The 11,822-nt window shown below is 48.5% G+C and overlaps 5 protein-coding genes across 5 annotated transcripts; 2 read left to right on the top strand and 3 right to left on the bottom strand.

Moving 5' to 3' along the window:
- Positions 1-40: 40 nt before the first annotated feature.
- B0J16DRAFT_416512 (ClpP/crotonase-like domain-containing protein) lies at positions 41-1,173 on the top strand (the record flags this gene model as incomplete). Its single annotated transcript, XM_046133595.1, has 6 exons — positions 41-239; positions 299-429; positions 477-506; positions 563-679; positions 744-921; positions 980-1,173. The coding sequence occupies 6 exons, from the start codon at positions 41-43 to the stop codon at positions 1,111-1,113; spliced, it is 789 nt and encodes a 262-aa protein (XP_045981885.1). The 3' UTR covers positions 1,114-1,173.
- Positions 1,174-2,228: 1,055 nt separating this feature from the next.
- On the bottom strand, positions 2,229-3,930 carry B0J16DRAFT_416511 (uncharacterized protein; the record flags this gene model as incomplete). Its single annotated transcript, XM_046133594.1, has 3 exons — positions 2,229-3,063; positions 3,119-3,829; positions 3,874-3,930. The coding sequence occupies 3 exons, from the start codon at positions 3,928-3,930 to the stop codon at positions 2,293-2,295; spliced, it is 1,539 nt and encodes a 512-aa protein (XP_045981884.1). The 3' UTR covers positions 2,229-2,292.
- A 245-nt stretch (positions 3,931-4,175) lies between these two features.
- On the bottom strand, positions 4,176-5,567 carry B0J16DRAFT_345814 (uncharacterized protein). The gene is made up of 2 exons (XM_046128334.1): positions 5,313-5,567; positions 4,176-5,263 (listed from the first exon to the last, which is right to left on the bottom strand). Exons 1-2 carry the CDS (start codon positions 5,533-5,535, stop codon positions 4,347-4,349), a joined length of 1,140 nt encoding a protein of 379 aa, XP_045981883.1. The 5' UTR covers positions 5,536-5,567; the 3' UTR covers positions 4,176-4,346.
- A 470-nt stretch (positions 5,568-6,037) lies between these two features.
- B0J16DRAFT_345813 (heterokaryon incompatibility protein-domain-containing protein) lies at positions 6,038-8,525 on the top strand. Its single transcript, XM_046128333.1, has one exon. The coding sequence runs from the start codon at positions 6,525-6,527 to the stop codon at positions 8,493-8,495; it is 1,971 nt and encodes a 656-aa protein (XP_045981882.1). The 5' UTR covers positions 6,038-6,524; the 3' UTR covers positions 8,496-8,525.
- Positions 8,526-8,596: 71 nt separating this feature from the next.
- B0J16DRAFT_363870 (uncharacterized protein) lies at positions 8,597-11,801 on the bottom strand (the record flags this gene model as incomplete). Its single annotated transcript, XM_046129898.1, has 2 exons — positions 10,628-11,801; positions 8,597-10,040 (listed from the first exon to the last, which is right to left on the bottom strand). Exons 1-2 carry the CDS (start codon positions 11,749-11,751, stop codon positions 8,597-8,599), a joined length of 2,568 nt encoding a protein of 855 aa, XP_045981881.1. The 5' UTR covers positions 11,752-11,801.
- Between the last annotated feature and the right edge of the window lie 21 nt (positions 11,802-11,822).

Raw genomic sequence — 11,822 nt, 5'->3', positions numbered from 1 at the left:
TTCTCACTCTTATTTACCTACGCCAAGAATATCCGTCACAATGGACAATCTCACAGACCTCAAGCTCTCCATCGTCGAAGAGACGGGCGTTGCAACCATCCAGTTCAACAGACCTGCAAAGCGCAATGCCTTTGCTCTGAAGACCATTGATGAGATCGTGGCCACTTTGGCCTACCTCGACTCGGTGGAGACGGTGCGCGCCGTGGTTCTGACTGGTGGACCAGAGGGCCATTTCTGCGGTAAGTTCCTGACGATCAGTGCCGTGTCTTGTTCCACCAGTGATTAACGATGGTGGCAGCGGGGATGGATCTCAACGAGCTAGTTGAGCTGTCTACTTCCAAGGCACACCAGATCGCCTTTCTCAAGGATTTGACCGATGCGCTTGATCGATTCACCAAGCCGATCATTGCTGCCGTTGTAGGCTATGCTGTGAGTACATTACTACGAAGATAATCTTGATGCTAATGATGTGTTAGTTGGGTGGTGGTTTTGAGATTTCTCTTGCTGTAAGTCCCGGTATATCACATATATGTGTAGCAGTTAAGCTCATTTCACTCTGCAGTGCGACATCATCTACGCCGCCGAAGACGCCATGTTTGGCCTCCCCGAGGTCAAGATTGGAACGATCCCTGGAGCTGGGGGTACACAGCGTCTGGCACGTGCCCTGGGCAAGCACAAGGTTAGTTCTACTACGCAATCTCAGGCCACCTTGCATGAATTACAACTGACATGTGACATCAAAGGCAATGGAATTCGTATTGACAGGCGAACCTGCCAGCGGTGCAGAGTTTGAGCGTCTTGGAGTTGTTACCAAGGTGTTCCCCAAGGCAGAGGTTTTGCCCGCCGCTACTGCTCTAGCTGAAAAGATCGCTAGACTTTCGGGCCCGGTTATCAAAACGGCTAAGCAAGCTGTCTTGACAGGTATGTCTCAGATGTTATCTTATCTGCTGGTGATCCACCGACACTAACTCGTATGCAGTGGAAAACAGTACGCTTAGTGCTGGGATGACCCATGAGAAGGCGCTTTACTACTCTACTTTTGGCCTGAATGATTTCCAGGAGGGTATCCAGTCGTTCCTCCAGAAGAGGGCGCCTACATTCAAGCACTCTTAATCCAGAATAGTACCTATACATACAGAATAGCGTAGTCCGTTGATGTAGCATTAAAAAGCAATAACCCATATGCAAACACGATTATTCTTACTCACGATTCAATTTCGGGCCTCATTTTTCCAGCGGTCCTTTTCCCGGATCTAATTCTATTAATATTAAGACGCTAATCTCCCTAGTGTCCATACTCACTTTCCGCTCCCGTGCGCCATTACGATTGAGTTTTTTTGCACAAAGATTGAGTTTGAAGGGAGTTTTTCCATCTCGACGGGGATCGACGATGTTGCTCCTTCTCTGGATAATTAACCGAAACTTTCTTTCTGTAAGGGCCGTTCGTCTAAAACCTGGTTTTTTCCCTCACATTTCTTCAAGCTAAAGCTTGGCATCCCTTCTTTTATAACAGGGTCCCCTTGTTGACTTGACACTGCAATGCTACGGTGATAGTGGAGTCTTGTCCACAGCAAGGAGACGGCGTGCTCCGCGGTCTGTTAGTGGTTGTTAGATGTAGCCTTACACGAATTTATCCACCGTTCTGAAACGGTGAACCCTTGGTCATAACGGCCCAAGATGTCACCAAGGAGAGAAGCAATTTTCGCATTGCGAAAGCCTGGACCAACGTTGTAGCAAAAGCAATGAGCTTTGATTAGTACCTGGCTTTTGATTACGTTGGTGGTTCCAGGTCTTGAATCTGAAACTCTTGACCGTTGGGGAAAAAAGAAAGGGCGCTGCATGTCATTGTCGGGGAACTTATCGTCAGGTGCTTCCATTGACCAAATCTGTCTCGACATCCGTCTTCCGCGGAGAGTCCATTATTATTCCGTTTCAACGCGCTATAGGTAATCGGCTCAGGGTTCTTCGATCGTATGCCTACCCTGCTCCGTATACGATTTGTCGTGGTGGCAATCACCCGAGTGGGATGAGATGAATGATATTTCGAACTGCTGTATTGGGAAGGCGATAGAGTTCATGATTGAGGCGTTAGGCCTTTTTACGAGGAATACGTGATAAACATCGGATAAAATCTACGATCGGGTAGCCCGTCAAACTCTAAAGCGGCCAGCATACACGATGTAGTATCAGCGGTTATCAAAACGGCAGTTCAATTAAGGCCTACCCTACAACATCGGAGTCAAGTGGGATGCAGATATCCCACCTTGACCGAAAATGTTTATCAGCATCTATCTATTCATGCAAATCCTTCCTAGGAGTCAAAACAAAGTTCCGACGACCAGTCAAGGCCTTCGAAACATAGATGAAGTAGTCATCAGCCTCCTGTTCCCCACGTGGAAACCTCTGCCTATAATCATCTGTCCAGAGAATAAACTGCCGCATGTATACCCGCTCTGTCTCGGTAGCCCCTTCAAAAGCAAGACAGAATGACGAAATGTAAAGCATAGCGCCAAGTTGGCCCTGATTACGAAGATAGGGTATGTACTTTGTCATTTGCGAGCAGTACAAACAGTACTCGGACCAGACTGTTTCGTCTTGGATGTTTTGGAAGACGTTTAGACTGTGGATCATGAGTTTGAGGATGAGGCATACTGTGCAATATGAGAAGGATAGGTCGAAGGCTTTTAAGGTGGCGAATTCGTATGCAAAGCCGTTAGGTGTGTCGCCGCCTGGGATGTCTCGTATGAGTCGTTGCTCTGCTGCCTTTTTCAAAACTGGCGCTGTTAATCTGTAGACTTGATCGAAGTGATGTTTCAATCGTGCCTGGAGAGTTTTTGCATAGCCTTGAGCTGCGATGGGGTCATCGTTACTGTGAACGTCGTTCATCTCATGGAGAAACTCGGGCCATCGACCAATGGCGGCATCTACGACGAATGAGGAAAGATTGAGGTCAGACTTGTTGTTGTCTTCAAGGCCTAGCCTCTTAGCCCCTTCTTGAAGTCGTTCGATCCACGGCGAGCGCAGCATGAAATTATCACCACGATGGACAAGCCAATGCACAGCCTTCAGTTATGTCAGCAAAACATTCTATCAACAGTTTCCAGAATCTAAGACCTACCAACGTGGTTTGCACTTCATGCGCCAAGTGCATATCAAGCGGATCATCCAAACTCGGTGGTCCCTTCTTAATCATGAGCGGAATCATCCCACCCGAATGAATAGTCTGATGATTCCCTCTCTCCACATCAAACAGCACTTCAATTCTCTGTAAAAGCGCCATCGCCGTCAATGTCTCAACGCGAAGCTGTGCAGGTCCATTTAGCGCGGCATGTAGACTTCTCAAGGCTAACCCATATAGCCGCGCATCGATGAGCTGCGCTGGAGGAAGACCGCGTTGAAAATTTGACCAACAATTGCAGAAGACGTTGAGACAGTTCGTCAAGACTGGACTTTCGCTCAGGCGTCGGGGAAGATGTTTAAGATATGCTAGATTGACGATCAAGTCCGGAGATTTGGATGATTGGGTGATGAGATAAGATGAGAGGCGTTCGGTGGGCGTTGAAGAAGGTTGCCGCGAGAGACGGAAGAAACCATACCCAGGTGCATTTCTATTGGTACTGTTCGTTTCTTTGGGCTTGTAGTTGCGGATCTTAAGCCACGGCCCTGTAGCATCCTTCGCAGCCACGCTCGCGCTAGCTGACGGAGACGAACCTTCCTCGGGCTGAGAAGAGTGAGATCCATTGACAATAAACTTATGCAAACTCGAAGGTCCCGAACAAACAAGTTTCAATCTCTTGCATGGCGTGCAAGTCGGCCAATCCAGATCGCACTTCTGGTATCAGCACAAGAACAGGTATGATGTCAGAGGCTTACCTTGACTCTTCTCCGCTTGCATCCTTGACATCGTTCTACCTTTGGTACACCAGGCATTGAGGCTTGAATCTTGGAACTATTGAGAAAGAGAGTCTTTTCGCTGGTTGATTATTATAAAGATCTTTTGGTGGTATTAGGCAGAAGGAATTTCGTAATTAGAGGTCATCTCGCTCTATTCTTCCGAATGAGGAAGTTTGGGGTCGTTTGGTGTGGAGATGTGCTGCGCTTACGGATGTTATCAGTGGATGGCTCTTATCTACAGATAAGCGGCGATGTGTGAGAGAGAATGTGAACACTGGGGGCGAGATACGTAAAGATATTCTATTTCGGCTAAATTGTAGACATGCTATGTATTTCTCGACCGATTCGTCAGCTCAGATAGCCAAGACTACCAAGCACCATAAGAGGCAATAGACGAAATACTCCCAGTCAATGTCCTGCCAATAAACCAATAGCGACCCATGCTATGGCTCTTAAGGGTAGGCCGCCATACCAGTCCAAGAGGAGCGACCACCAAACCCATTCAAATCAACAACGTCCGGACCGTAAGAAGGATCTTCAAGGTCCAAGATTGCAACAGCAGGAGCTGCCTGGAGTGCATACAGCTTAGATCCCACAATAGTACCATCAAAAGTGCCCATGCCTTGGTCAAAGCCAGGAAGAGTACGGCTCAGGGCCTTAGTCTCAGTATTAACTGCATAAACATCTGGTACACCTGCGTCGAGTAGGTAGATCGACCCAGTATCGGTAGACTTAGCAGTCCAGCAAGTCGCCATCTGGCCAGTGACGTTGACGATAGCGTCAGTAGTAACACTGAGATCCTTGGCGATAGACACAAATGCAGCACCGTAAGCGGGCGTGGCGACGAGAGCAGAGTAATCGTCCACGAAACTGATAGCAAAAGGAAGTGGGAGGTTCTCAGGTCGAGACTCGACAGCTTCTTCGCTAACAGCACCGTTCTCGATCTTGTAAGCGTAGATATAGCCAGAAGTCATCCCATCGCCTTTGATAGCAACGAAGAGAGCTGTCTCAGAAGGATTGAAGAGGATGTTCGAAGCAGTATTGGGCACTCCAGTGATTGGGTTTGTCTGGTTCAAAATCGGAAGGGGTCTGAGACCACCGACTGGCTTAATCCCGTGAGAGCTGGAAACACTGAAGCATTGGACTCCAGGCTTGGTACCCGTGTTTGCGACGCAGGCTATGTTGTGCTTGCGAGAGTAAGCAACTGTGTTGGGGGTAGTGCCAACAGTGTCAACTGGCTTGCCCATCAGGACAGGGTGGGCTGGGTCGTCCTCTGGGATGTCGAATGTGGCTAGAGTGTTGGAGCCGGCGTTCACTGTGAGGAGAAGGTTTCCATCCACGATGATGGAACCTTGAGAGAACAATGGATCTGAACGACTCATCAGCACTGCAGGTACATATTAAGCTTCTGAACTCACCGACTGCAACGGAGCCGTTGACGTTGACGCCGATGAGGCCTTTTCCGTCTGTCGAAGTCCTGAGTGGCTTGCCCAGAGAACCATCTGCTGACATGGGAAACGACACAACGGAGGCCCCGTGAGGGTCACTGTCTAGAAAGTACAATGCTCCTGGAGGGTTTCCAGGCTTAGGATATGCCTGAGCGCAGGTGAACGCGAGAAAAAGAAGGTTGAGATACATCATGATGTGAGATTGAATAAAGATGGAAGTGAGGTGCAAGTGAAGTAGTGGCACTTTCTCTACCAGCGATGAATGATCTCTTATACAACTTCTCCTGCGGATAAGCGGCAAGGCTATTGCAACCTGCACCGAGCCGCAATGATCCCGAAAGGATGGCTAAGAAATGAAAGGCACCCGATTTGCTTGGCATAAACAAAATAGAGTTCTGCATCCCGCTTGATCCGCATGTCAACTTCGATATCTGCCGATATTCCGGAAAGCAATAGCCAACATTGACTTAACTGTCGTTTCGTGTTCCAGTATTGATCAAGACGGCCAATCAACGTTCATAGGTAAAGTCCCGACACGTGGGTGGCCGAGCCGCATACCAGGCTATACTCTCACGTAAGCTGATGACGGGTATAAGCGACATCGCCGACATGAGAAGTAAGATGGCGAAGCGCGATCCTCTCAGCCCTATCCGTAATAGGCAATTTGGATTAGAAGCTGTCTAATTTGATGGTTCCCAGATTAAAAGCCTAGTGGTGTTGTTTTACCGATCGACAGATTTCATCACTGCTCTAGATTGAGGCAGTGCAACTAGCTACAGTGAATAATGGGGTCTTGGGGTCGCACGTCATTGTTTTCCAATATGCTACAGTTGACCGGCACTCTTAACGCCAAACTCCGGGATACATGTCATCTGTACGGAGCTTGAAGATATTACAGCACAAAATTCAAAAGCTATGCGTAATTCATCAGATGTCATAAATTCGATCTCATGTGGGGAGATCAGCCTGAGATCTCAACAGTCGATAGCGCTACCTTCGGCCAATCACGTGTGTCGTGAGATTTTAGTTCCTTGCATAAGCCCACAATCGAGAATGGAACTGCTAGACATTTCTACTGCACTCACGATATCTCGCCCATTTGTGTCAATAGACTCGTCGAAAAGCCAATCCACATGCCTGTATGATGCTGGAAAGCCTTGACCCTCTCGTCCTACTAGTATCATGCGCCTCATCAATGTCGAGTCCCTCGAGCTCGAATCCTTCGTCGGAGACCTAGGTCGGGGAGTCCCAACATACGCCATCCTCTCACACGTATGGACAAACGAGGAAGTCTCTTATCAACAGATGACAGGTTTGCTTCCTTTGTCAGAAGAGTCAAAAGGATATCGAAAAATTATCGACTTCTGCGCCAAAGCTAGGAATGAGGGATTTGATTATGCCTGGATAGACACATGCTGCATAGACAAAACGTCAAGCGCAGAATTGTCAGAGGCTATCAACTCCATGTTCCAGTGGTATCGTGACTCTGCGGCATGTTACGTCTATCTGGATGATGTACCCAGTACAGAAAATCCTGTGGCTCAGGATTCTGCTTTTCGTCGGAGTCGGTGGTTTACTCGTGGTTGGACACTGCAGGAGTTACTTGCGCCGCATGAAGTAATATTCTGTGCAGATGACTGGCAAGAAGTCGGTACGAAAGCTAGTTTGAGCTCGACGATATCGGCGGTTACAAAGATCGATGTGACTACTTTGCGAAAGCATACGTGGTCTCATGTCAGTGTTGCTATGATCATGTCGTGGGCTTCCATGCGACAGACTACGAGGCTCGAAGACCAGGCATACTCTCTTTTAGGTCTCTTCGACGTCAATATGCCTCTCATATATGGCGAAGGTCAAAAGGCTTTTTATCGGCTTCAGATGGAGATTATGAAGCTCTCTAACGATGACTCGTTATTCGCCTGGTCTACAGAACCTTTGGAGGATCAAGGCTATACCGCTAGTGAAGGAGCTTCATCACGGGGCTTTCGTTTTCTTGGCCTGCTAGCACCATCGGTTCTTTGCTTCAGAGATTCGCACGATATCATGACGCCAAAAGACTTTCCTGGTAGTCATTCACCATATGACATAGTGAAGCAGAACATTAGTTTGTCAGCAACACTGGTCAGGCTATGTCCGCTACCCGTCAACCCAAAAGACATCCTTTGTGGCATCGACAAAGTCGACGTTGTTGGGACTGTCCGATTCTCTAAAAATGTACACCCAGTAAAGGCTGTTGATCACGGCCTTGTCATCACTCCGGCTCGGCAAGACTCCAAAGGGATGAAGGTTATGTGTTTGCTTGCCATACTACGATGCTGGAACAAAGATGGTTACATCGCGATACCGATCAAGAAGCTATCCTCCGTGGGATATCAGAGGGTGGAACATGCGTATCGATGCCGATGGTTCAGAGTTCGCTTAATGCCGCTACGTCTATGTCTGAAAGATGACGATGAGAAGGCAGAAAACGAGTCTGTCTATAGGCTGAGACAGTTCGACTCTGAAAATAGCATAAAAGGGCCACCGGCTGATCCGCCCGAGACTATACTCATCAAAGCATACGTCCCATTGGAAATGTCATATCCCTCTTCTCAAACGTCATTAACAGGATCTCTAACCTTCAAATTTCGTTCGCTACCTCTTGAACACGCCGACTATACTCTCAGCAGCGATTATCCAGAAAACATGGTGCTTCCATTACCAGACTTGCGAGCGCAGGCCCATATTTTAGAAAGATTCAACAGTTCAATCGGGACTGTACCGACAGTGCTTGTTGTCTTCCGAGACCGAAGATCAGAGGCACAACTACCACCATTCCTCATCAGTGTCAAAACTGTCTTGAATAGCAAGAAAAAGGAAATAAAGTGTCTAGTTGGAAGCCAGGTAGATCAGTGGATTGAAACCCCGGAAGTAGTCAAGCCTGTCCTTATCGATGTCGACATTAGCAGAGCTTGTACGACAATACCGCTGTCACATGATTTATGTCTAGTGTTTCGGGTGCGTCAAGGTGTTTTTAGAGATGCTTCATGTTATATAAATGTTGGCATCGAGAAGAAGCTGGTATGGGATGAGGAATCGCAAAGCAACAGCAATGGCGCTTGGGTAACTGCTGAGGACGCTTTATCACGTCGTTTCACCGATGTTTCAATATGACATAAATACAATAAAGTTAGAATTACTACATATCACGGCCCTAAACATTTCAACCAAGCTAAACCAACCATTGAAACCCATTAACATACATCAAGACCACCTCACGAAATATACTCCAAGTCCGTAGCAATATCTCCCCACCTTGCGCCCGCCATATCAGAAAAGTAGTGACTTTTGGGACTCCAAGGACCCGTACCTCCCTTTGGAAACACGGAACTGAGATTCTTCAAATACGTCGAAGAGAGACTCATGACTTGCTTGACAGGCATACTCTGGGATGAAGTCAACTTTGGCACCACAGCAACAGCTTTCTTTTCCTCCATCTTCTGCAGAACGCGTACGAACAGTCGAGCGCTGACATCCGCACCTAAAGTCCAAGATGCGTTCTCGTAGCCAAAGACGAAGACCAAGTTTGGTACGTCTTGGAGCATCGCGGATTTCCAGGCGTACTTGTCTGCTACGTTGATAGCGTTACCATCAACGCTGAATTTGATACCGCCGCCAAAACGAAGCTTCAGACCGGTAGCTGTGACGATAAGATCAGGATGAAGCGTTGCTCCGGATTCAAGTTCAATGGTCTTCTCGGTTACCGTCTTGATCTTGTCCGTTACAACATCTGCTTTCCCAGACCGCAGCGCAGAAAAGAAGTCGCCGTTCAGACAAGCACAAAGACGTTGTTCCCAGGGATTATAGCGCGGTTTGAAGTGAGGATCCCAGCTGACATCAGGAGGAAGTTGCTTAACAGTGACATGCTTGATGATCCTCTTGGCTAAGCCAGGACAGGATTTGCAGAAGGCGTTGGTGATGTATGTTCTGACGAGCCATAAGAGGCGGTTGATGAATAGGGCGAGACTGGCGGGGAGGATGGTGAAGAGAAGACGTGTGAAGAAGCTGGTTGATGGGACGGGAAAGATATAGCCTGGACTTCGTTGGAGCATTGTGACGCGTTTGGCTTTGTCGGCCATGGAGGGGACAATGGTGATTGCTGTGGCGCCACTTCCGATGATGACTACTTCTTTGTTGGTGTAGTCATAGTCTTCGGGCCAGAACTGAGGGTGTATGACTTTGCCTTGGAACCTTTCAAGTCCAGGGATGACAGTCTGCAGTGGTGTCTGATAATCGTAGTACCCCGTTCCAAGAAGCATGAATCTCGCTTGAAAACTAACAGGCTTCTCATCACCATTCCGAAAAACCTGAAGATTCCATTTCTTGTCTTCAGAAGACCAATTGGCCTCCTTAACAGAATGGTTATAACAAATATGATGATCAATGCCAGTTGAGCGCGCTGATTCGATCATGTAGTCTTTGATCTTATCACCAGGCGCCAACGACTCCTTGTGCTTCCAAGGACTCCATGAGAAGCCGAAGGTGAAAATGTCAGAGTCTGATCGGATGCCGGGGTACTTGAACAGATCCCAAGTGCCGCCGATACTATCACGACTTTCGAGGATGGCGTAGGTGAGGTTTGCTGGACCTTCTGTTTGGAGACGGTATGCTGCGTTTATGCCGGAGATGCCAGCGCCAATGATGATAACGTCAAAAGACCTGTCGTCTGCTTGATGTGCCATGATGAGAACTTGGTTCAGTCAAAGTATGTAGGTTGAGTTGAGCCAAACTATCGATGTTGTCAAGTAGTATAAGTGCACGAATCTGTGAAGTTTACAATCTTCAAATCTCAAGCAAGGAGATGGACGAAGCCTCGGCTATCTTTCAGCCCAACTCGCATCACGCAACTCTCCCGTTGAATAAAGGTTAGCTTCCGAATCTCGGGGTCCGCGGCAACGATCGTCGTTGCAACCCTTGCTCGGGTCATGACGTTGTTGGCCCATGCGGAAAGGAGACCGCAATCGCAAGCTAAACTGCAAAGAGAAGACTGGCAGCTATGAACAGAACATTGCGGGGTATTCTCCGACAATCCTTTCCGAAGAGGTTGCATCAAATTTGTTTGCGAGTCTAGCCGTGGATCTTGCTGTTGTAGTATGTCACTCAGATGCATGACCACGCGACAGGAGGGGTAGTTGACAAGTCAATTGTTAACATGTGAAAGCTATAGGACGATCTTTGTTGAGGATCTAAGCTTGCTCCTTGTGATGCATCACAACTCCCGCGGGGCATAGCTCTTCAGCTCCAACCCCGCATTCACATTCAAGAACTTTCTAGCTTCCCCAGCAGCTTTCTCTGCCTCGGCCCCGAACCCAATGAAGTCACCCAACAAGATAATGTCATGAGGACACCCTTCCGATACGTCCAGATGTACATTCCAACCAGCCTTCTTGTAGCGTTGGCAGAAGTTCTCGATGTCATGGTACAGCACTTCGCCTCCACCTGCATTGACGTATACCGGCATTGACCGGGGGAGCTTGAATGGGTTTCGGAGGGGTGAGAGGTATGGTCCCGCGGGGTCCGTTGCGCCGAGGCCTGAGATTGTGGTTGCGCCCCAGCGTGCGAAGAGGATGTTTAGATAGTCTGATTTGTAGTGTGGTGATGACTTGATGTCCTGTTCCAAAGCGCCTGCGATGTCGACCCAAGGTGACCAAAGAGCCATGGCTCGAGGAAATGGGATGTCGTCGGCTTGTCCGTATTCATGAATGTATCGTACCAAAGCGAGAGCCAAGTTTGCTCCTGCTGAGTCGCCTGATAGGATGATCTGGCTTGCAGGAATGCCCTTGGCCTTAATCAAATCAAGATACGACGTAAGTGCATCTTGAAGAGGAGCTGGGAACTGGCCGTTGTTGCTGCTGGAAAGTCGATACTGTGGTGTGCACACATGCGTACAGCCCATGTGCTTCACGAGAGTCTTGGCCAAGTATCCAGTATCTTCATCACGACCGTTTCCAATCACGTAGCCTCCTCCATGAAAATGCAGAGCCACAATCATCCCAGGGTGAACCAGTCCAGCAGCCGGAGGTCGCGCCGGTGTCCAAGTCACTCCAATCTGCGCAGGCAGGACTGCGTAATCCGAAAGGACTCCTCGGTATAGCTTGGGCGATCTTGGGGCAACGACTTCGAATCGGTTCTTCTCTCGCTTTTGATCAAGTCGCAACTTGTCGCCGGCCTTGACGAGGGACCAGTAGAGAAGGGCGAGTCGGACGAGACGGACGCGGGCGGCTTGGTTGAGTGACCATTGTCGTGAAGGTCGAAACCATGGAATCAAGTAGAGGATTATGTCGATAGTGAAGTCGGTGACGAGCCATGGTGAGATTATTGCGGCGTAGAACCAGGCAAAGATGACTTTCAGCCAGCTTCCGATGGCCATGTTGGCGGTGTTGAGTTTGTCTTGCGATGCAGCTGAGAGCGGTGTCAGAAAATGTTGAGAGGATGAGAACA

Source organism: Fusarium flagelliforme (genome assembly GCF_020744385.1).
Source record: "Fusarium flagelliforme strain FIESC 12 MPI-CAGE-AA-0113 chromosome Unknown B0J16scaffold_5, whole genome shotgun sequence".
Classification (NCBI taxonomy): Eukaryota; Fungi; Ascomycota; class Sordariomycetes; order Hypocreales; family Nectriaceae; genus Fusarium; species Fusarium flagelliforme.
This window is presented reverse-complemented; position numbering and strand designations above follow the sequence as displayed.